The sequence below is a fragment of the Bactrocera dorsalis genome, chromosome 3, assembly GCF_023373825.1.
Source record: "Bactrocera dorsalis isolate Fly_Bdor chromosome 3, ASM2337382v1, whole genome shotgun sequence".
In the NCBI taxonomy this organism is placed as follows: domain Eukaryota; kingdom Metazoa; phylum Arthropoda; class Insecta; order Diptera; family Tephritidae; genus Bactrocera; species Bactrocera dorsalis.
The window spans coordinates 5,697,234-5,723,188 of record NC_064305.1 but is presented as its reverse complement, the minus strand read 5'-3'; the positions used below and the strand labels follow the sequence as shown (position 1 = coordinate 5,723,188).

At 27.7% G+C, this 25,955-nt stretch overlaps 1 protein-coding gene across 10 annotated transcripts in view; it reads right to left on the bottom strand.

Moving 5' to 3' along the window:
• LOC105228476 (probable phospholipid-transporting ATPase IA) overlaps positions 1 to 25,955 on the bottom strand; it is a 118,816-nt gene that overhangs the window by 9,947 nt on the left and 82,914 nt on the right. For 6 of the 10 annotated variants that reach the window (XM_049453602.1, XM_049453603.1, XM_049453595.1 and 3 more), the window contains 13 exons: positions 23,605 to 23,725; positions 22,562 to 22,745; positions 22,321 to 22,481; positions 21,575 to 21,772; positions 21,230 to 21,507; positions 19,898 to 20,010; positions 19,487 to 19,708; positions 18,652 to 19,413; positions 18,391 to 18,588; positions 17,663 to 18,268; positions 17,272 to 17,525; positions 17,106 to 17,204; positions 9,716 to 10,120 (listed from right to left, as the gene is read on the bottom strand). In XM_049453602.1, coding sequence (XP_049309559.1) covers positions 9,835 to 10,120; positions 17,106 to 17,204; positions 17,272 to 17,525; positions 17,663 to 18,268; positions 18,391 to 18,588; positions 18,652 to 19,413; positions 19,487 to 19,708; positions 19,898 to 20,010; positions 21,230 to 21,507; positions 21,575 to 21,772; positions 22,321 to 22,481; positions 22,562 to 22,745; positions 23,605 to 23,725 — 3,482 coding nt within the window. In that variant the 3' untranslated portion in view covers positions 9,716 to 9,834. Of the gene's footprint in view, positions 1 to 902; positions 935 to 9,715; positions 10,121 to 13,823; positions 14,158 to 17,105; positions 17,205 to 17,271; positions 17,526 to 17,662; positions 18,269 to 18,390; positions 18,589 to 18,651; positions 19,414 to 19,486; positions 19,709 to 19,897; positions 20,011 to 21,229; positions 21,508 to 21,574; positions 21,773 to 22,320; positions 22,482 to 22,561; positions 22,746 to 23,604; positions 23,726 to 25,955 lie in introns of those variants that run through there. The other 4 variants (XM_049453596.1, XM_049453599.1, XM_049453598.1 and 1 more) reach the window with 3 other exon arrangements.

The following is a 25,955-nucleotide window of genomic DNA, read 5'->3' as shown; positions in this document are numbered from 1 at the left end:
TGTTTTTAAATTACACTGTTTATTGTAAGTAATGCAGCTGTACTATACTACGTATGTGTGTGTGTGTTGTGGAAGGTCTAACTATGTACGTTTGTATGAGTGTGTGCGTGGGTCCGATAAATTTCATTGTTGACTAAATGTAAGGTGGGAGGTATTCCTCTGTGTCAGCAGTGCATACACTTGTGAATGACGATATATTTGTATATATGTATACTTGTGCGTGTGTGTATTGACTTATGTCCACTGTGATTGGCTGTGCGATAAATTGCTGCGATTGCCGTGCACTCGATTATTGCTTGAATGTGAAAATGCAGATTTCAATCTCAACACCGCAAAGGGCAGCACGAGTCCTGCACACACGCACACAGCCACACGCAAGAGCAGCTTGTTTGGCTGCTTTGTGCATAGCTTATGTGTGTGCGCTTGTCTTGTCACTTGTGTTGGTGCGTTTTGTTTGCGCTTTCACGTAATTGACTTCGCCTGTGACATTTTCAAATTCAAATCACTCGCTCATTCAATCGCTCGCCGGCAATCATCTGCGCGTGCATTTGCCCTTGTGCGCCACTCTATTCATGGTCAGCACGTCAAGTGAGTCGGTGATTTTCGCTTTTTCTGCGTCGAGGCGGTGCGTTCCACTTGCGGTTAATTTGAAAATTGAACAATTTGCGTATTTTGCAGCGCGTCTCAATAATCAAATGTTAAATTTTTGATGATTTTTGTTTTATTTTCATTTTTTGTTAGCGCGCAATGTATTCTTGTTTGCTGAAGACGGCATTTTGCATTTTTTTAAGTAATTGAGTGATTTGTGAGTTATGAGCGCCGTTGCAGTGAAGTGTGTGTGTTAAAAATTGTAAATTTGTGTGTCTAGTTTGCTACATTCTTTACTTGAGTCATTTACTTACACCGAACTATCGATCCCAGTGCATACATTGTGCTGCAATGATGCGCAAAATAGTTGAAAATCATTTTTAATGTAATTATCAGTATTGTTTTTGTTATTGTTCTGCTGTTTGGAAATTGTAATTTGGTAAATTTCTGACTTAAAAGATACTCATTCTGCGTATATTACTATATTTAATTTTTTTTTTTTTTGAAAAAAAAACTATTTTAATAAAATTATTTAAATTTTATTTTCAATTAAATTTTCTGTTTTCTATTTGGTATGGAACTTAATTCTAATTAAAATTTTTACATGAATTTTTGAGTTTTTGACCATTTAAATTTTTTTGTCAAATATTTTGCATGAATTTTTTATAAAAAAAAATTTTGATTAAAAATGTCATGTTCATTTTAGTTAAACTTTTGTTTTGGAATTTATGCTAAATTTAATTTTAAATAAAAATTTTGCATTAATTATAAAAAAATGTTGATAATTAAATTTTTATGGTTAATAAAATTTAAATGCACTTTTTTTGGCATTTCAATTTTAGTTAAAATTTTTGTCGTAATTAAAAAAAAATTGATAATAAAATTTTAAAACGTTTTTTTATAAAAATTAATTATTTTTCTGTTTGTGTTGGTTATTTAAGTGTTATTTGTTTTTTTTGTTGGTGGAGATTCGAAAACATAAAATATATTTTTTAAAAATATAAACAGTAGCAACAATAACAAAAAAAATATAAATGTAAAGCATGCTAAAAACGTCAAAAGCCGACAAAGATAAATCATTTCGAGAGCATTCAAAAACATTACTTTGTTGAAATTTTTTTAAACGAAAGCATGCTTACATAATATTATTTAAAAATACATGACATACTTTTTATAAAAAATTTTTGTTGTTTGAGTGAAAATATTAAATTAACAGTAAAGAAAAAAAGAGTAACCATAAAAAAATTTTTTTTTTACATAAAACATTATATTGTTATACGCAGTCAGTGAAAAAAATAAACGTTCAAAAAAATTAATTTAAAAATTAAAAAACAATATTTTTTGAAGTTAAAGTTTTTGAAGTTAAAAATATTTTTATTTGACTAAAATATATTAAAAAAATAAATAAAATTGTAAATAAAACATATATTAAAAAAAAATAAAATAAAATTAATTTTAAATCAAATATTTTTTATCGTAAAACTTTTTTTTCAATTTTTATTTAAATATATAAAATATATATAAATATATATAATATAAAAAAATTATATTTAAAAATTTAATTCATTTTTTTATATGGTTTATTTAATTAAAAACATTTTATTTAATTTTTATTTTTTTTTTTTAATGTTTAAACTTTTATATTAATATTTTAAATAAAATATTTTTTATCGAAAAAAAATGTAATAAAATATTTATAATTGTAAAAAAATTTAAATTAAAATAAAAAAAAATTACCAAATAACAATGAAAAATTTGGATTGTTGCATTTCTCTTTGAAAAATATACAGTGGGTAATTTTAATTTTTTTTACAAATAAAATTTAACAATTTTCGAATATAAAAATTAAAGCGGTCCTTAAAAATATTTTCTTTTTATAATAAACACTGGTTTAAAATGTAATAAAACGGTTTGAGAAACTTCGGCAAAAAAATATTGTAATAGATTGGGAAATATTTAAGCAAAAAACATGCGTCTATAAGGACAAACAATTTATATTTTTAATATAGTAATAAGCTATACAAAGTAAATAAAACAATAGAAATATAAATAAAAGTAAGAGCTTTTATCTTGATTTGTTCGTTTAGTGTCACACACTGTGCGACAAAATAAAAAAAAAAAACAAGTTGCGGGCTTGCTCGGGGTGCAAGGTGGACGAAATTGAAAATTTATTTTTTTGTCAGAAAGTGTTATGAAAATATTTTTTTTCAACGGTGAACATAAATTGTTTGCACACATTTTACTTTTCTAACAAGAAGACAAGTATACAGTGCAACATTAAAGTGAAAAATGCATAAAATATTAAAAAAAAAAATTATAAATAAATGTGATTCAATTTGCTATATTGCGATGTCGTGTCGACACGATTTTTGATTTTATTTATTGAAGTTTGCTTTTGTTGAAATTTTTTTCATATTACTTTTATGTTCGTATGGGTAAATCAGGCCCATTTTTTCAACTTTCACCGATTCTGTATATTTTTCATATTTTTTTTTATTTAAAATTATATTACATTTTGTTTGTTGATTCAATATTTTTTTAATAATTTTTCATTTTTAATTATTTACTATGGTTTTTTTTTTAATTTTTATTTAAAACTATAATTTATTTTATTTCTTTATTCTATTTTTTCAACTTTCACAGATTTCGTACATTTTCATTTAGAAGTATTTAATTTTTTATTTTTATTTTTTGTTTATTTATTTATTTTTTTAAGTTCACTTACGTTTTTTTATATCTGTTGACACTTAAAAATAAATTTTTAGCGAATTTTGATTATTTATTTTATTTTTTAATTTTTAATAATTATTTTTTATTATATATGTATATACATAATTTTAATTATTTATTTCATTTTTTAACTTTTTATTATTTTTTTATTTATATATTTATTTATTTATATATATATATATATATATATATTTTTAAGCATATTCCTAGCTATTTGTTATTTTTTGATTTTTCATTTTTATTGATTTATTTTTTCATTATTAAACCTCAAAAATTTAGTTTATTTTCATTTAAAATTATTTAACTACACTTTTTTATTTTTATTTATTTTTATTTTTTTATATTTTTTCCGAATTTTTTATCTGTTTTTATTTATATTTTTATACCTTTTTCATTTCAAAATATATTTTTAAGAATTTAGAAACATTTATTTTTTATAATTAATTTTATTTTTTTCATTTAAAAACTTTATAATGCAAATTTGTTCTCCTGTTGTCCTAGCCTTTCTATAAAAATACACACACATGTATTTGTTTTCACACATTCCAAAGCGAAACAAATTTATTAACATTTAATTATAGTATTTAATAGTATTTTAGAAAAATATTATTCATTAACATTTATGTATATAATTATACAAACATAAAATATATATGCTTATAAGTATATTGTTACTTCACAAATAAAGTAGTAAGGTACACATTTCGATAAAATAATTAAGAACATTATATAATACATGTTTATCTGTAAACACATACATATGCATAACTTTCACAAAAAATTCAATTAGGTACATTAATGTTTCTTAAGTACATTTTTTACTTAAGTACTACATTTAACTTGAAACTATATAAAAAAACTCATTAGCTTACTTCGGCTAAGATAAATAGACGAGGCTTGCCTTCGGTCTATTGTGCCCTCTTAATTCGACTAAAACTTCACCAAAGTACAAAATGGATTTCATGAGACAGCTTAAGCATAGATTTGTATAAAATATATAATTTTTCTTTGTATATAGTAGTAAGTAAATGGAATAAGTCGTACTTAGAGCTAGATCCAATATATGTAATTATAACTCTATGACACAAATCATTAACTTTGTAAATGTAGGAAGCTATTTTTGTATATTTTGCCGAGTGCACACAACTTTTGTATATATTTTATGAGCAAAACTTACAGTTAGTAATATATAATAGTACATGTGTATATATGTATGTGTGTATGTAGGTGTATATGCAGCTGACATCAGCTGAGAAGACTTGATTAGAATTGATTGCCTTTAATTAGAAGCATTGTAAATATGCAAGTGGCCGCTCGCATGGCTCATGCAATATGCATGTATGTATGTGTATGTGTATTTGTATATTTATTTTAAAAATGCTCGAAAAAAACGTGATGAAAAAACAAAGATCGAAGACAAAAACGCGCTGCGTGTACATATGTAGTATGTATGAAAATATATGAATGTCTTTGGTAATGTTTTAAAGTAGCTTAAGTCGACTTCATCTAACTTCTGATTTTATTCACATAGAAACCCGCGCTGGCACCTTTAGCAGTATTTTAATATTTTTTTAAGAATTTGTTCTTATTGAAGAGATAATTCAGCGGAGGAGTCTCGCTTATTTTGAGCATAATAATCCAAATAGTTGTCATTAATGTAAGTCGACTTATGCTATTTTAACATTTTGCCACAGATTGACAAATTACATGTAAGAAATATTTGCGGAATGATAAAAATAATATATATTAATATGTATAATAATAATAATATACTAATATAAGTAGATAAGGTATATTTTTATTTTTCATTGAAGTATTCAATTTCGTTGCGAGTAACTGGTGTAACTTTTATCAATTTTTTAGTTCTTTTACATATACATATGTATATGTTTTGTTGATTTTAGTGTACATATTTCTTCACTGGTTTAAATTGAGTAATTAATAATCATTTAAGGCAATTATAGACCTCAAAGTAAAACGTTTAATTTTTTCTGCTTAAAAAAACAATTAATATTTTTTATTTAATTTATTTTTCTTAAAAGCTATCAATAATTATTTGTTATTATTTTTTCCTTCTTAAAAAAAATAAAAAATTTACATTATAAACTTTAAATATTTTTTTTAAATTTATTTTCAATTTTTTTTTTTAATAATTTTTTTATTTTTATTTGTTTTAACACCTAACATTTATATAGACACATACCACGATATTTTTTTACAAAGCCTTTTTACAACCCTTTGACTTTATTGTATATTCCCATTTCTTAATTGTGCAATATTTCGTTAATAATAATAACAGTAAGTTAGTAATAATACAGGTATGTATATTAGGGTGGGTCAAAAAAACGAATATTATTTCGGTTTCTATTCTGAAAAATAGGTAGACACGCCTAAGAAAATCAGATTAAAAAATTAAAATTTGAACGTAAGTTTTTTCTCTGACATTTATATATTTAAAAAAAATTATATTTTTAATTGCAAAACTTACAGTTTCGTAGAAAATTTACTGCTCTACATGAATGGTTTGCATAGTTTTTCGATTAAATTAGCGTTTACGTGATATTCATCGTCAAACGTGAATGAAATAAAGAATTTAAAAACAATTAAAAATATATAATAAAAATGCAAAATATAATAAAATAAAAAATATACAAAAATTGCAAAAAAAATTTCAAATATATAAAAAAAATTAGCAAATATACAAAAAATATAATAAAAATTCACGATATAAAAAAATTAAAAATTGTTCAAAATATTACAAAAATAACAAAAAAAAAAAAATTTTAATATATTTGAAAAAATTATTCGATTTTTACCCACCCTAATATGCAATTATATATATCTCTTAAAGTTAAATGACTTCTTTTACAGATTGCGCGCAGCTATAAGGCAGTAAGCGACTGCGCTTGTACGAAATACAAAAAATAAAATAAAGAAAAACGTACGAGTATATATTAAAACAGACTTAACCAAAGGTAGGTATTTCAATTTCTGAAGATTCCGGTCAGTTGCTCTAACTTTAAAATATTGTAGTTTAAAACCTCAAACATTTTTTTTTTTGCAATTAAAAGACAAAAAAAATTTTAAAAGACAAAACCTTAAAATAATCTGAATTTTAATAACATTGTAATGATTATAATATTTATGAATATATATATTTTTTTTTAACAAGACAGGTAAGCATATTTTCAAGTTTTTTGAATTTTTCACTTATTTTTACATAACCTAAAGGAATTTTTCGAAATTACAACTAAAGACATGCTTAGCGTAGTAAAAACGAATTAAATTGGGAAACATTTTGTATACTGTTATTGTATAAATTACATACATACATATATCACTGGAAAATTGAGCACTTTTTATTAATATTGTAATATTTGCATATTTACACGCATATATGGTATGTAAATATATATATTTTTTTAATCAAGGAAATCTGCCATAACGGCAATTGCTACATTTATTCCAAATATTTTTGTATTGCTAACATATGTATAAGAATTTTCAGATTTGGTTTTGTAATGAATCCTGCTACAATATAATATTTAAAACTATCACAGTTATGTTTAGATGGTAACTACTGGTATATAATATATTACTATGTATGTGTTTATATGTGGGTGTGTAATATTTATTTGTATCCACAAGTGTAAGTATGTATGTATTTGCATGTGGTGCTGTTTTGTAACCACAAGTAAGTATATATGTATATGTATAAATTAAAAATGATATTTCGTTGATAGTACATAATTTGTATTACATATTTTCCTACTTTTTTAATTTCATTTTATTTTTTATATCTTTTATGTTATTTTGTATATTGTATACAGTTTTTCATTGCTTTTTTTTTTAAAAAATATTTGTGTAAAATACACTGAGCTTTTTATGGCGTGTGTTTGAGAATTTATATATATATTATATATTTATATATATTTTTGTTAATATTTTGAACAGTTTATGTTTTTTAATGAAAATAAAAGTATTTGAAATATACCTTTAAAAACAGTCATTAATATTTATATTTAGTTTTATTGATAAAAACAAAAAATATTGGCATACATTTTTTCGAGATTTGCATTTTTTACATACCAACTTTGTATAATAATTTTCAGCGGAGCCTTTTGAGTTTATGTTAATTTTAAATCATGATTATGTAACAAACTACCCGTAAATATGAACTTGTGTACAAAAACTTAGCGTAAAAAATATATGAAGATTACATACATATAAAAAGTATTTTAATATTCTATTTCTAAAAACATTAAAAATTATGTAAAAAATGGAAAACCTAAAAAAGTTAATTTCAGAAAAACTTTAAAAAATATTTAAAAATTATATAAGGAATGAAATAAAAATTAAATAATAAAAAATACTTATAAAAATTATTTAAAGTTTTTATGAAGAAAAATTTTGGTTTCAAACGAAAAAACTAAAACAAAAAAATAATGAAAATTATATAAAATATATGTATATAAATAAAAAAATTTAAAAATAATACAATATTTCAAAATTATATAAAAAATTTAAACAGTCGTAATTTCATTATCAAAAATTAAAAAAAATAATAATAAATTATATATGTAAATAATAAAAAAATTATTAAATTATTTTTAAATAAACTTAAAGAAATTTATATTTTTTGAAGAAATTCTTAATTTCATACAAAAAAATTAAAATATATATAAAAATTATATATTTTATTTCAAAATAACTTTTAAAAAATTTATAAGAAACGAAAAAAATTTAATTTCATCCTAAAAAATAAAAATAAGTTATTTAAAATATGTGACCTGGTCTACGAAAAGGGAGCTAACGTGCGAAAACTAGAAAAAAAAATTGATTTTTTGACACCTATGTAAGCCCCCTTTCCGTAGACCAGGTCACATATATTAACTTTATTTCTAGAAAACTTAAAAAATTTATAATTTTTTAGGAAAAGAACATTTTAACAGAATCAAGAAACTAAACAAAAAAGAATTATACAATTTTTTTACTTAAACAAAAATTATTTAAAATTTGTGTGGAAAAATGCTTAAATACAATCAAACAACTGGAAAAAATATTAAAAAACTATACAAGTTTAACTTATATAATATAAGTTATATTTGTTTAGCTAAAAAGGTATTAAATTTTTTTTTTCTAAAACGTTTAAAAAGTATTATAATTTGTTTCGAAAAAATTGAAAAAAAAATATTAAAAAAATTTATGAAAAAAATCTTAACTTAATTTTAGAAAGCATTCAAAAAAGAATATTTAAAAATTTAATAAATTATGAAAAATATTAGTGGTTATTCCTAAAAGCTCAAACAAAAATTTAAAATTTCTTTAAAAAAAAAATGCTTAAAACAATCAAAAAAAACTTAAAAAAAAAATATTTAAAATTATATATAAAAAAATATATATAAAATTTTTTTTCTAAAATACTAAAAAAAATTCTAAAATAATTAAAAAATATCTGAAAAGTTTATTAAACAATTTTTATTTGTTGCTAAAAGACTTAAAAAATAAAAATATTTAAAAAGTGTATAAATCAAAAAAAAAATATTAAATTTTCTTTTTTTAATTTTGATTAAAAAAGGCGCTTATTTCTTTGTTTATTTCATAAAACATTAATTAAGAAATCAGTTAATTTTATTGATTTTATTTAGTGTTTATTTAACAAGTTTTTTAGTATCTGCGTTAGTTTATTAGAGTTGGGACGGCATCAGAGCAGATTAGTTCAGAAAACTGTAGTTTGATTACGTTTAAAATGTGTTGTTGTATGAGTATTGTAATATTATGTAATATATTATAATGTAAGACAAAAACAAAAACGATTCTCAAGCAACATTTTTTTAGTATTTGTGTTTACTTTAAGCGCAGTATACAAAATCAACGGCTAGTGGCCGTCATTAGTTCTCAACTTCGAAATAAATGTATGCTTTATTTTATAGGTACATATGTCAGTGTTTGTTTTATTTGTATTGTATATAAAAATGTTTATTTTAAAATACTAATAAAATGATTTACGATTTTAATTTATTTATTAGCGATATTTGTTTAAATATCAAATTCAGTAAACCCTATTAAGTTACAGCTCTTTTTCCTTTATTTATAATTATTTTTTTTATTTTTATTTGTATTTTTTATTACTTTTTGTTAGCAATATCAAACAGTAAAATATTTTTTAAGTACATTTACAATGCTACACAACTTTCACGTAGATGTTTCAGGTATAATTACCTACAACTATTTGGTATACATTTAGCTAATCACACATATCATAAATTACACGCTAAACAACACTTGCATATACATACATATATTGGCAACATTTTGCTTTTTTCGACTATTTGGTAAGTAACTGCTGATAACTTTAACATTTTAGCAAGAAAAAATATACAAAATTAAAAAAAAAAACAGAGATTTCAACACTATAACTATGCATATATATTTGGTTCGTTGTTGGTTTCACTGTTGGCTTGCGCCGCTTCACTTGTGTCACATTATTTCCACAACCTTTGGATATTCGCCTGCTTAAATGTGCAGTGTTGTCATTGTCGTCGTTGCGGATAGCGGTGCATCACCGCGCTTCCATTGCTGCTCATCGTCGGCTTCCAAGTTTTCCACTGTTATTATGGAGCTGCGATTCGTCGACGCTTTGTTGTTGGCACTGCCATTTTTATTTCGATAGTTATGCACCTGCAACTGTTCAACAGTTTGTTGGTGTTGTTGTTGTGCTTGTGTTATTTCATGATTTGGACGGCGCCGAAATGCCTCGACGGAGGTTATGCGCCGCCAGGAGGTGCCGGTGACCGCCAAGCTATGGCGTTATGTGATATAATGGTTTACCGTTGCAGGTTTTTTATTTTAATTTTATTTTTGTTATTAATCATTTATTGTTGTTGTTATTTATACAAAATTTTGCCACCGATTTTAATTCAAAATTTAAATTTATTTTTTTTTGTGTTAGCATTTCGTAAAACGTGAACGTGTTGAACACACACACACACACAGAAACAAACGCGTTGCGGGGGGAAGCGCACAAAAGTGGGGAAATAAAAGAAAAGAAAAATGTGAATGACAAATAAATTTACAACAATTTTCATATACATACATATGTATATACTGCTTATATAATACTGCTATGTAAGCTAATAAACGGATATTATATTTACACTAATTGAAAGGGGAGCAGGCAGTAGTTTGTCAGAGAGGGTCACATGTCAAGACAGTATATAGTATTTTTTCCAGTTAGTTAATTTAGTTTACAAAAATCATATTTACATTTATTTCGTGAAATTAATGCATACAAACATTGACTACGTTTTCTCAACTAACACCAATTGTTATAGTGAAGTACATTTATGTATATATGTAGAGAATATTTTTTTTTACTATAATTTTTTAACACTAATGTTAGTAGTTTTTAACAAAATTGTGTTTGTTCTATTTTTCTTTCATTTAATTATAAAAATGTCAAATATAAACAATTGATTTTATATATATTTTTAGAAAAATAAAAATGGCTACAAATAAGTTGCTCTGGAACTGCTAAACCGCTCACAGCTTCTTTTTTCAGAAAAATGTTTACAACAATGAAACTTAAAAATATTATTAATTAATTTTTGCCGCTGAGAGGTTTTGCTATGGTAATATTTTTTTTGTTTTTAAGAAAAAAATCTAAAAAAATGTATACAAAAAAATTTTAATAATATTTAAAAAGGTCTAACAATATTAAAAAAAAGATTTATTTTTTATTAAAAAAACAAAATTGTTTATATAATATTATTATTATATATAACATTTAAAAATATTATAAATATTTTTAATAAAAATATATTTAAAATATTTTTTTGGTTATAAAATTTTATTTTTTCTTTAGTTTTTAAAAATTTTGTTTTAATTTTTACAGTTAATTTCTTACAGTTCAATGCGAAAAAATTTACGGAGTAAATAAAGAGTTTGAAAAAAATAAATAACATGAAATTAATATTATTACCTCTAAGAGGTAAGTAATAGCTATTGTGATATTTTTTATGAAAACATATTTTCTTATAATATTTTTAAAAATATTTTTTTAATTTTTTTACACTTTATGCAAATACTATAATAAATAAAATGTTTGCTTATAAAATCATATGGAAAAAAATTAATTATATGAAATTAATATCTATATAGCAATATTAATATTAAAAAAATTACATAAATTATACGAAATTAATATTAATATTAGTAAATAATTTATATAGATAAATATTATTAAATATTGAATTTTGAATCTAACTGACGATAAATAGCTATAGTAACATTTTTTTAAATAAATACATAAGTTATATATTAATAATTTGTGATTGATATTTTATTAATTACGTGAAATTAATAAAGTTTTTAGATAAATAAATATTAATAATTAATTTTTCCCTCCAAAAACTCTAAAATGTGAGTAATATAATCAAAAAAAAAATTATGTATAAAGATTTTTTCATATTTTTCTTCTTACATTTCATTGCAAAAAAGTTTATAGAATACAATTTCGATAAAAAATTATTAAAAATGTATAAAATTAATATTATTTATAGTGAATACTATATATCCGCTAAAAAAGTTCATAGAGCACAATTATTATAAAAAAAAATTAAATAAAATTTCATAAAAAATTATAAAACATATTTGTGCAATTCACAAGTCTCATAAAGTTGTAAGTTATAACGATTCGAAAACATAGCATTGAAAATTGTAAATGTGTAAACTCATTTTTGTATGAAATCCAACATCAATTTTTTTAAACAAGTGTAAAAATTTATAATTTTACGATTTTACGATGCTTTACGACAGGTTGTGAGTACCCCAATTAAAAAACTGTGTGTTTCTTATGGAATTTTGACTTTTTTGTTATTATTTCCCATTAAAACCTAATAACTTCAAATTTCTACAGATTTAATGATGAATTGCAACCCAGATATAACACCCTTCAGAAATACAAAATATTCCATACAAGAACTTGCTTTTGAGCGTTCAATTTCTATGGCAGCTATGTGCTATAGTGATCCGATCTGAACAATTTTTATTGAAATTTCACCCTTGCCTTGAGACAATAATCCTTGGAGAATTTCGTGAAAATAGCTCGTCAAATGAAAAAGTTTCCTATACAAGCAATTGATTCCGATTGCTCAGTTTGTATGGTCCAATATCGACCGATCATGTTCCTTGATATCAGAAAAACTGAAGGACTAAATCGTATATATACAGACAGACGAACATGACTTTGGCCTATAAAATTGCGTATGAGGAAAATGTTCTACGGCTTATCCTGACCAACTTTGGGCCTGAAAGCGGTTTCCAGAGAGCGGTTTTTAAGGCGCAGTTTGAGAAATCTGAATAATCGATCATTTATATACATATACACTTTGCTTTCTAATATACCTTGCTTAAAGTATAAAATTCATGAACCGAAATACAACGCTGTCTTCTAAACCTAGAATAAACTACACAATTTCTTTCTTTTACAAACAACAACATAAATTTTCTTTTTTTTTTTCAAAAAAGCACATCATACATTTTTCTTAAATAAATTACAAAATGAAAAGTAAATAAATATCAAATTTTACAAAACAATTTGGTAAGTAATATTTTCTAACTGTAACAAAGGCAATACAAACAAAATTTGCTTAAGGGCAGTAATAAGTATTAAAAGAGATATTAAACTTCAGCAAAAGGCCATTCAATAGTGCAAACAATGGATTTTCAAATTTATCTATGCTTTTTTTCTTAGTTCAGTGCTCTAATTTGGCTTCATTTCTTTTTCTTTGGTTTTTTTTTGTTGGTCTCTTGAATCATATACGAACTTGCAAACGTTGGAACGATTCCAGACGAGTTTGTTTCGGAAAGTACATGCTTCGATAACTAGTTCTTTAATAGTAAAATAAATAATTTTAATACAATTTTAATGGTGGTTTTAAATTATTGCATAATAATAAACTTAATTAGTCTATTTTGCGAACGGTAATAATTTAACAAACTATTTTTTTAATAAAAAAAATTTTTAATACAAAACAAAAATATTTATTTAAAAAAATATATATATATTTATAATAATTATTTTACTAAATTTTTTTTTTTATTGAAAATAATATTTTTATTAAAAAAAAATCATTAAAAGCTTTGCAAGTTATATTTCTTTTAATAAATTTTTAATATTTTTTAAATAAAAATATGTGTTTTTTATTAAAAAATTGGAAAAAAAAAATTATAAAAATAATTTAAAAAATAAATATTTTTTTTATTTGAAAATTTTTTATTAAATTTTTTTTTTTTTATAAAACCCACATTTTTTTTTATTTTTTATTTGAAAATTTTTTATTATTTTTTTTTTTATAAAAACCACATATTTTTATTTAAAACAATTTTTAAAATTTATTAAAAAGAAAATCAGCTTGTAAAGCTTTTATATAAAAATAATTTTTTTAATACAAATATTAAAAAAAGTGATAATAAAAATATTTCTTTTTAATAAAATTCTTCAAAAATCATCTTCCACTATTTTTATCCTAAATCTACATTTACTAAACTTTATTCATATACTTTATACATTCTTAAAAAATATAAGCTCTACAGTCCTACTAATTACATACAATTACCAACAATAACTGTTTATTTATACTTAAAATTGCAAAAATAAAAATGTTTGTATAACATTTTCAGACATTAAGTCGTGCTTCTCGTACTATTTGCGGTGTGACTCTTAGCGTTTTCCAGCAAATGCAGCACCCTACAAGCCTTAAGCCAACTCCAAAGAGCTTGCGAAAGCTTTTTCGCAGCTTTTTTACATCACGTTTACGCGCGGCGTTTCGAAGTTTCCTGCCGAATTAGTTTTTGCTATAATTCTTATAATTTTCTGCGTCTAGCATTTCTACCCAATAAGTCTCTTATAAAATTTTTGATTTTTGTTAAATTTTTACTACTTGAAATAACTTAATAATGAACTTATAAATATTTTGAGTAAAATTTATGTATTTTTATATGGCATGTGTGTGTGTTTTTAAGGCAATATTGTGAATTAATGACATTTCAGTATTTCAGATCTTTAATTAAGATGATTTAGTAAGCATGATTTAGTCGCTAACACCAGATGTTGTAAGTCTTGGCTTTAGCAATCATTAAAATTGAGGTTAGCTGACATTATAATATTGATATATTAATGAATGGTGTTCAAATTTCTAAGAAGCGTGAAATTTATATTTTTATTATTATTATATTACTTAAAAAATATGTAAAAAAAATACCGTTAATTTGAAGTTATATAGTTTTTAGTTTCAGTTTTGAATATTCATTTTTTTAGTTTCCGTTTCTGTTTTAAATATGTAATTTCTTTATTTTTTTAGTTTTCAGTTTCTGTTTTAAATATGTAATTTCTTTATTTTTTAGTTTTTGGTTTCAGTTATAAAATAAATATGTAAAAAAATACCGTTAATTTGAAATTATAGTTTTCTGTTTCAGTTTTAAATATTAACTTTCCCTATTTATAGTTTTAGTTTCTGTTTTTCAATATTCATAGTTTTTAGTTTCTGTTTCTGTTTGAGTATGAACTTTCTCTATTTTTATCGTTTTTAGTTTCTGTTGTAAATGTACAGTTTTTCTATTTTTGTTTCTACATTATTTTTTAGTTTCAGTTTTAAATAGTATTTCTACTTTTTATAGTTTTAGTTTCTGGTTTCAATATTAAGTTTTTCTATATTGGTAGTATATAGTTTCTGTTTCTGTTCTAAATATGAACTTTCTCAATTTTATACACTTTTTAGTTTCTGTTTTAAATATTAATTTTCTCTATTTTTATAGCTTTCAGTTTTAGTTTCAAAAATTCACCTTCCCTTTTTATCAATAATTTTTCATATTTTATTTTATTTACTTTACTTCATTTGAGGTTATTTTTTTTTTTATTTTGTTATATTTCTGTATTATTTCTGTATTGTGTATGATATTTGTATTATTTATTTTTAAGTTTTTTTTTTGCATTTCACTTGACCCTTTACCCAAAAAAATCGGTCCAATAAAAATATTAAAATATTTTCAATTTTTACACCACATTCTTCAAAAAAAAAAAAGCAAAATAAAATTTTTTTAAGCAAAAAATAAATTAAAAAATAAGCGTGTGAAACAGTGCAAACGCGAAAACTTCAGAAAAGTGCAATAACAGTAATTTCGAACAATATATGTATATACACATACTAAAATCTTAGAACAGCTTATAAAACAAACTGCAGGTAACGATTTCAAACCAAAAATGCCAGGCCAACAAGCAAGGGTCTTACACAAAAAATACAACAAACACAATTTCGTTAGGAATTTCGTTCTCTACTAAAAACTACCACGTACAAAATACATCACAAAACAATTGTAACGAAACACAAACGTTCAGGGAAATTAAATAAATACAAGGTTTTAAAATACTATTTCTACGAACATTTATACAAACTAAATGCGGGGTGAGGTGGAAAATTATTGAAAATTATATATTTGAAGTCCTACAGAAATTGTTTTTGAAACATAAAAATCAGCATAAAACGAATTGAAAACTGTAATGAAAAACTTGCGTGTTTTTCAAAATTATTTACGCCTTAAATATTGGCGTAATGAAAAAAGGTGACACTACTATTGCGACTACTTAGATATTTCAATATTTGGATTAACTTTTTTTCATGTAAAATATAAATAGTGTCAACTAGTATACATAACAATTCAAAATTAAATTTTTAGTGAGGCTTCAGAGAGAACCCAACAAAAAGCAAAAAAACACTGTAAGACAGTTTACTGTAACGGTAAATGCCGAAGGAAAGTAAAGTGTGGCTTGTGAGTGAGGTTAGGGTTGAGGAGTAATAACAAAAATCGACGATATATGTATTAGGGTGGGTGAAAAAAAGTTGATACAAAAACAATGTTCGCTTTTTCATTTAAAAAAATTAAAATAAAAAATAAAAAAATTATTAAAATTTTATTTTGAAATTAATTTAAATTTTTAATTTGTATTTTAATTATTAAATAAAAAAAAATTAAATTAAAAAAAAATATTTTTAATTTACATTAAATTAAAAATTAAAAAAATTATTAAAATTTTATTTTTAAATGATTTTAAATTTTTAATTTGAATTTTAATTATTAATTAAAAAAAAAACAACTTATAATTCAAAAAATTTAATTTAACCTAATAAAAAAAAAATTAAAGTTCAAAAAAGTACTTTTAAATTAAATTAAAATAAAAATTTAAAAAAATTAAAAATTTTATTTTTAAATTAATTTAAATTTTTTAACTTTTATATTAATTATTAATTAAAAAAAACTTTGAAATGAAAAAATTTAATTAAATTAATTTAAAAAAATTAAAACAAAAATTAAAAAATTTTATTTTTAAATTAATTTAAATTTTTTAAAAATTATTTTAATTATTAATATAAAAATAATTTTTTATCCGATTCGTGGGATTAAAATTTACATTTTTTAATACCGTTTAAAACTACAATATAAAATAAAATAATAATTAAAATGTTAATTCAATTATTTTTTTATAAATAATTTGCAACCCTGCTGGTATTTAATAGTTTTCTAGTAAATAAATTATTTTTCAAAAATAAAATATATCCAAAGAACTTCTCAGAGTAGTTTTTTGTACTACAACAAAACAATTTTAGTATTTACAATAACAAAAAACCCAAAGTATCGCAAGCCACACATTTACATTTCCAGAAAGGGGGTTTCATATCAACCAATTTTATAAAACAATTCAAAAATATATATTTTTATGCGCTACTTACGATGTTTTCGATTCTCGTATCACATTCTCCGGATCGTAACGCCGTATCTCTGACTCGCGTACGGCTTCCGTGAGTGACTTGAATACCGTATTATGCACGCTGAAAAACAAAAAACAAAATTTATTACAAAATTACAAGTACAAATACAACAAACAAGTTAGCTTACATTGTGAATAGAATATCGGGCAGGAGCGTCGTTATGGGTATGAGCAAGAGGCCCAGCCAGAAAACGATTGTCGAAAATACCATACGATCCATGCCCAAAAAGATGGGCGCCAACATTATGGTGGGCCAGAAGTTGCTATAGATCACCATGAATAGGAACCACATAGCAATTGAGCCCCAAATGGAGGCGTGTGTCATCCAGGTCCATGAATTGGTGATAAGGCCGGCCTTTAGACAGACAGTTACGACGACATACTGATAAAGAAAGAGAAAACATAAATATATGCGAAGATTAGGTAAATCTCACAACGAAATATTATATAAAAATAATATATAAAATAAAAAAATATGAAAAAAACTAAAAATCATGAAAAATGCATGTCAACACCCACCGTGTACACGATATTGCCCAAAAAGAGGTAATCACTTGTTTTGCCATCCGGCCACACGGACATCGTCGTCATCAGCATCGGCAGCCAGAAGAGCGATACCGAATGCGAAAGTGCATTGAATATCCACACCCAAAACACCTTGACATTGAAGAGCTTCGCATCCTGTGATGGTTTATACAATTGCGGATATTTCAGCATCGTTTCGGCTGAACAAACTTTATCGAAGAGACCCAATGCGAATGGCGGCAAAGCGGTAAACATAACATTATATAAACCGATCGTCCAACGTTCGAACAGAATTTGACCCGACCAACCCGAGTAGATGGCGAACCACAGCTCAATCACATACAAACAGACATTCTTGTAGAAACTGTAGAGGATCAATTTTGTAATGCGACTATAATTCCAGGCGCCATGCACCAACAACAAACGTTTCAAGTAACGAAATTGTGCGATCGAATAGTCTGAAGCGCAAGCTGCCTGCAGCCCTTCAACGCCCGAAATACCAACACCGACATGAGATTTCTGTATCATGGCCACATCGTTGGCGCCATCACCAATGGCTAGTGTCACGGCGCCAGTGGATTGTGTGACGGATTCAACGATCTGGAAGGGAGGTGGTGAATATGGATTAATATATGCAGACTGTGACTCTTAATATGTATTATAGTTGAATAGTGGTCTCTACGAAAGTAAAGAAGAAGAAGTTGAATATTTGTCCGCCTTACCTCCGCCTTTTGCATTGGTGAGACGCGACAGCAGATCACCACACGACACACCAAGCAGAGTTCTAAAAATTCCTGCTTCAGATCACAGCTTAAAGCATACTTCAATGTCTGGCCATCGATTACCAGCGCCACATTGCACTCTTTCATGTCAGTGCTTTTCAGCTCGTCCACGTGGCGGTGTATAATATCACGTGTGGCCTGTGTAGGAACATAAGAATTTTTATAGACAAGAATTTTACCCAACATCACCCACGAACTTACATCTAAACTGCCCTCATTGAGTATAATAATATCCATTGAGTGTGAAATAAGTTTGCACGAGTAGCCGATGTTGATCGCTGTCTCCTGCTTATCGCCCGTCAGCACCCAAATGTAAATGCCCGCCTCCAACAGTGAGGCTATCGTCTCCGGCACACCCTCCTGCAGTTTGTCTTCAATAGCGGTCGCACCCAATAATATCAGATTGTTCTCAATCAAATTGGAGGCATCCTCCACTTTGCGCTCACGATACTGCAACGCCGTCGACGCCTTGTGATACGTCTCCTTCCACTCATTATATACATCCTCCGGTATCACCGAAACGGCACAGCACAAGGTACGTAAGCCCTCCGAAGCGAATTCTTCCAGATGATGCAAAGTCGCATCACGATACATTTGACCATCGGGTGAGAGACGCTCATAGATCACCGTATCGGCACCTTTACAATACAGTTTAATCTCACCGGTTGGCGCACGCACTATGACCGACATCCTCTTGCGCGTCGAAGTGAATTCGAGTACATTGAGTATCTCGTAGCGCTCGATAGTGCCGAGCGCATTAATCTCCACATAGTGTGGTGTGCGCGACTCGAAGATGTAGCCGAACATGCGCGCACCCTCAATGATGGCACGCTCGTCGGGACTGGCGGCGTGATAGATAATAGAGCCGTCATCGAATTTTTCCGGTATGACCGTGTGACAAACGGCGAGTAATGTGAGGAATTCTTTGATGATGGGCGCGGTGTTGTGATTGCCGAGTAAATTCTGTGTGTGGCGATTTTAGTTAAAATTTATTAAAATAAAATTACTGGTGAGTTGAAAGAATTGAAAGACTTGCCTGCACAATCGTCGAATCCTCGGGTGCGTTTGCTGGTTCGTACATATAACGCGCCACCGAACACTTTTTGAACACCATCACATTGCGCGTTAGTGTGCCGGTCTTGTCAGAGAATATATACTTCACCATGCCCAGTTCTTCATTGAGGTTCGAAGTGCGCGCCATGGCCGGCGTATCGGTTTCCGCATAGTACATGTGTATGTCGAAGTTTATGAAGATGGCCTGGGGTGAGAGAGCGAAAGAAATTTTTAGAAAAAAAGCTAGGCACATTTTACAACGAATATATAGTATAATAATATATAGTAAATATATATAGTAGTCCAAGTGAGATTCTCATATTGAGGATCAGTCATCCAACATAACCTAACCTAACAAAAATATTTAGTTGAATATTAAAGTGTAGACACTTACTTGTAAAAAACGTACTAATTCCAAAGTCACTTGTAAAGATATCGGTATAAGATTATTGTAGAGAATAAAGAATGTCAACAAATTATAGCCAACGTTTTTACTTTTAATGTCCTCTGAAATTATAAAAAAATATTAAGTTAGATTTTCTTAAAAATAAATTAAATTATAAAGTTTTTCGAGAGCTCCTGATCCCCTTGGTACCAGAATTGAGTCTACGGTCAGAGAGTTCGTAGCCGAAACTATTACCAGTTGAGCTTTCATACTGCTATGGACTGACCAGTGTCTGAACACCATACGCACATTACACGCACACAGAAGCTAACCCCAACTTCCGTTTACAGCCTTCGTGGACTAAACAAACCACGCGTGGAGATCACACCGCTAGTATCGAATCGTTCATCAGTTCGACTAATCTCCATATCCACGAGATCCCTAATGTCCAATTACATCAAACATTTTGTAATAACGAGCATCCAATCATCTAACCGGACCCATACAAACATTGCGACCCCGTTCCCAAGACAGTCGGATCTAAGTAACCGGAACGGACCCGGATTTTTATCCGACCAAAATCTGTCGACCCGGCACCATGCCTCGAAATTACTTCAGGAATATTTTCTGCCACCTGAAGATAAGTGCGCCTATTAAAAAATGTCTTCAGTGACCCATGCCCAATAAACAAAAAACCAGACTCAGACGAAATCTGAAGTCTGGGTTACTCTCAACAAGCGTTATGTCCTGGATCTCTACATAACTTATCCGACCGTTAGAGCAATTGACCTAACGGTCTTCCCAGCTACTACTGATGATAAAGAAGCCTCTTGCTTCTTAGATACCCCCCCGATCTACATGTCATGATGGGAAATCCAATCATTCCGCAGCAAAGACACTCAAACCTCTTCTTAACCTGACTCGGTGACAGCCTGCGCTTAATCGTTTGGACCATCGATATATCACCCCCATCATCTTAAATTTCATTATTCACAATTTCTAAAAATTGTCCTTCCTCCCGCTCTAAATCTGACCACAATCGACCTACAATGAGAAGGAGAAGGTCGTCAGCATACACACAATATTTACAGAGGGACTCGAGATTCCAAATATATACTCGAGTTCGAAGCAAATAGTTCATCACAAGAACCTGAGTTTCCATATATATACCGAGGTCCTCTTGAGATCGATGATTTCGGAGATTGCATTTTGATTGAAATGTGAATTTTTTTATATTAATTATTATTATTTTTTTTATAAAGAATGAAATTCGATACCTCATTCCTTATTCCAGAATAATTTCTCAAAGTTTAACCTTGAAAATTCCTCTCTCATACTCACCACTTATGCCCAAATACCAAAACATTTTCGCATAGTCGCGCGTCCAGAAAAAGTTCAATATCGCACTGGTCAACGATAAAACGACCAATATAACGAAGAGCATCAATATCTGCGTATTCGTCACAGTGTCGACGGTTGAGCGTTTTAATGGCGCTGAGGTAGAGTTTTTCATAAGTTTCGTATCGTGTCCGGTGTAGACGACAACGCCGAATATCCAAGCGGTGTTGCGTAAAACGGCGCCGCGCTGCAAAATCTGATCCGGGCCGAGGGCAACGGTGCTACAGAGAGGAAAAGAGAGAAACAGTTAGGCCTTTATGTAGGCAAATATTTTAAGTAAAAACTTACGGCTTATTATTCTCCTTGAGTACGCCATTGAATTCGTACAAATGTCGATTTGGCAGCTCGCATTCCACGGTGCCGTCCAGCTGCAGCAGATCCTTAGTTTCCAGGCATTTAGCAGTCGCTGGCACACCCTGGCGTATCTTTAGATTGGTTTCACCATCTAAATTTGCGGTTTCGATGAAGCACATCGCTTGCGGTTCACTGTGTTAAAAAAAAATTAAAATGTGAGACATTGGTAAGGAAAAAATGAGATTTCGGAAGAGAAACGGAAATGTTTGAAAAAAGAGAAAGCGTTAACTTCGGTCACTCCTAAGCTACTATACCCTTCACAGGTGCATTTCTTATGGCATAAAAGGGTACAAAAAATTATTAAACTGATTTTGATCGGTCACTTTGTATGGCAGCTACATCTTATAGTGGTCCGATCTGAACCATTTCTTCGAAGATTATAGGAATGCCTTAAACAACAATTCGTGCCAAATCTCGTGAAGGTACCTCGTCAAATAAAAAAGTTGTTCATACAAGTAGTGATTTTGGTCGGTCAGTTTATATGGCAGCTATAGTCTATATTGGTCCAATCTGAACAGTTTTATCGAAGATCATAGGAATGACTTAGACTATAATTCGTGCCAAATTTCAGACCGATAACTCAAAAATTGAGAGACTAGTTAACCCCAACAGAGCTAAAATCTCCCTAAATTTTAGACTACCTCTATAATATCGCTAATTTCTAAATATAAATCACTCACCTCGACGACAACAACAATATATCAGCGGGAAAGAATATATTATTGGGTATTTTTACAATATCGCCAACACCGATATCTCGCCATCGCACCGAAGTCCAAGCGCCATCGCGTAACACCTCCACCATACGATGATTGATTTCATTATCCGCACGATGACGTTTCTACATTTACAATAACAACAAGTACAACACAAAGTAATTGTTATATGTACTTTACAATTTTTTTATCAAAATTTACTCACAATGTCTTCGACGATCTCTTTGATACCGCTCACAGATAAAATAAATATTAACGGTACCAGAGTTGTGTAGCGACCCGTCGGTGAGACATCAGGAATTTGTTGTAATAATGCAATTAATAGGAAAAAACAATTTGAATATCGTCTAAATTGTTCAAAAAGGAACGATGGTAAAAAGCTTATAAAACTGCAGAGAAAAAGAGGGAGGAGAAGAAAAGTTATTAAAAAATTAATAAGAATATATGTATATGGATGGATAACCAGATAAATAATTTTATTAAAAAATGTTATTAAATAGTATTTTTAATATCATATTATTGTTAAAATACATTCAAAGCCAACGCTTTGCTGTGATTTTGCGTTAAAAAAGTTGCTTAGTTACTCATACGCCATGTCGCACCAATAATGCGTAGCGGCAAATACTTCTAATCAATAACTGCACAAAGAGTTCACATAAGTTCATTGCTGGTTATTAATAAATTATTTAAAATATGGGAAGTAGTTGCTGAGGTCATCGACAATGGGACTCAAAACCAGCAGTTAGGTGCGTCATATCAACGCAAACGCAGGTTATGTAAGTTTTTATTTTTGTTCTATTTTTACTATTTCATCAGCGTACTTTTTAACCGCTAACTTGTAAACTTATGAAAATTATTTATTTTTAGAATTATTTCGTCTTTTGACAAGCCATTAACATTGAATAATTACGCAGAGCAGCTCGGAAGTGGTCAATCAGCATAAAAAGAGTAGCAGACGCTTTCTATACGCCACTTGCTGCACGTTATGTGCAAATTGAGAGATTCTAATTTTCTTCTAGTTATCAATGGTGCTTTTAGAGTTTTTTTTTTCAATTTTTATTTGTTATTTTCTTATCTTTTTTATTTTTATTTTCTTCTTTTTTTGGGTTAACAATACATTACTTTGAATTTTTGAAGTATTTTTTTCTCTCTTTTTATTAAAAATTCTCTACTTTGAATTTTCAAAGCATTTTCTATTCTAAATACTTCTAAATATACACACTAAATTAAAATGCTTTTCAGACTCACCTATATTTCGCAGTTGATATGTGATTGTTGCAAAACTTCTGTATTTGCGGTCGATTCAAAAATATTATTCGTCTATCCGTATCATCGGCCGCAGCCGCTGTTGAAGTGAGGTCCTCATCGTCTACGAAGAAAAATAAGAATAATTGTTAAAGTAAATAACTATAAGAAGATTATTATTATAAATATTAAGATGATATAATTAATTTCTTGGAAGAAATAATAATTAAAATATAAAACAGCTATTATAATAAACTTTATTTAAACAATTTGGAGTATAAATTTACTCTGAAAATCGTAGCCGCAATAATCTAAATGCACCTAAATTTGAAAGACAATTATTTAACCAACAAGAAAGAAAACAAGAAGGTATTCTGCGAGCATTATCTTTAATTGGGAGTCACATACATAAAAAAATATGTGAAAGCCCTCATCGAATCGCCATTTCTCCGCTCTCTTGTCAAAACAGTGTTCTTTTAGAGCGCTGCCACTTTGTTTGAGCAAGTATTATAATGTTTTCGATTTGCTACTCTCTAACGTTAATAACAGTATTCGATATGCCACTTCTCTACTTGCTACTGCTCTCTAAAGCACGACGATCGGAAAAAAGCTAATACAAGATTGTCAGTACTTAAAACGGTTTAACACATAGATGGCCCGACTAGAATTAAGTCCATATGATTTTTAGTTAGCCCTAACCTTCGAAGGCGCGTGTATAAAAATTACAGCTGTTGGATTATTAGTTTCAGAATTATAATATAATGTAAGACGCTTAAAAGAGATTGTTATCGACGAAAATTTCAAACAAGTCATCAAAATAATTTTGGGTGGCAGTAAAGCGAAGTTTTTCGAGATAGCAAAGACTCTAAAGATAGCTCAGGAATTAATTGGATCTATGGTGTATGAATTTACGTAATAAACTGGCCACAAAGCGTGGAAAAATGCAAAAAAAAAAACAATCGGCTGGCAAGGTTGAGGCGTTTGTATTTTGGAACGCGCATGGAATAATTTTTATTGGATACCTCGAAAGCGGAAGGACAATCAGCAGCGACTATCATATAGCGTTATTGGATCATCTGGAGGACGAAATCGCCAAAACACGACCGCATTTGAAGAAAAATAAAGTGCTATTTCACCAAGGCAATGCGGCATATCACAAGTTTGTGAAAACGTTGGCCATAATTGCATGAATTGGGCTTCGCATAGCTTCCGCATCCTACATATCCTCCAGATCTGGCCCACAGCGACTGTTTCCCGCCCTCAAATCTCAAAAGAACGCTCGCTGAGAAGACATTTTCGTGGAATGAATAAATGATCGCCAAAACTGAGGTCTATTCTGAAGCGAAGGACAAATCGTATTAAAAAAACGGTATCGAAAAGTTGGAGGGCCACTACAATGTACGACCCTTGAAGGAAAGTATATTGAATAAAAAAAACAAGAATTTTGGGACTTTTCAATTGATCTGTTACACAAAATATATGAATAAAATAAAATTGTATATCAAACGCTTAATATTAGTTTTTTCACAAGAGAACATACTTATAAATAAATATACAATTATGTACCAAATATACGACAAAATACGAAAAGACTTTTTCGACTACCTAAAATTAACTTAAAAAAATGACGAACATATCCACATACATTTTGACAAAAAAGCACCCAGAAATTGTAATTAAATTCCTCGTATAAATATACATATACATATGTATATATATTTTTTTCGAATAAAATCATTGCCGTGGCAGACTTTCAGGTAAAAGCTTTGTGCCGAAATCCGGTGAGCTCTACAAATGCGAAATTTATGAACTTTTATTTATTGTGAGCACACAATGCCAACTAAACAAAATTTATACACAGCAGTTGTATATTTTTCAAAGTGTTTTATTGCTCGACAAGATTTATGATTGGAAATTATATGTACAACAAGCAAAGCATATATATATGTACATATGTAGCTGAATGTGTTCATTAAAATCTCAACTAAATTTACACAAACAACAAACCGCAGCAGTTTAATATTTTCATGGATTTGCCAATGTAAACTCGCATTTGCAATGAACTCGTAATGTAATGAAGTGGAAATTTTGAGGTTAAGTGATTAACACAGAATAAATTTCAGTTTCTCGCACATTTAGACAAGTTTATCATAAACTATATGCTAATTTTACTGCAACCAGCTGTACATTTAAGAAGTAGAAACATTTAAAGTGTGTGCGTTTGCCACTGGATTAATAATTTATTTATAAATTTATAGTCATATGACTTGAATGAACTCTTTCGGCCATCATCAGTAACTTAAATTTCTGGCTACCGTAAAATATATAACCAAAAGTCATGCATTAAGCATACA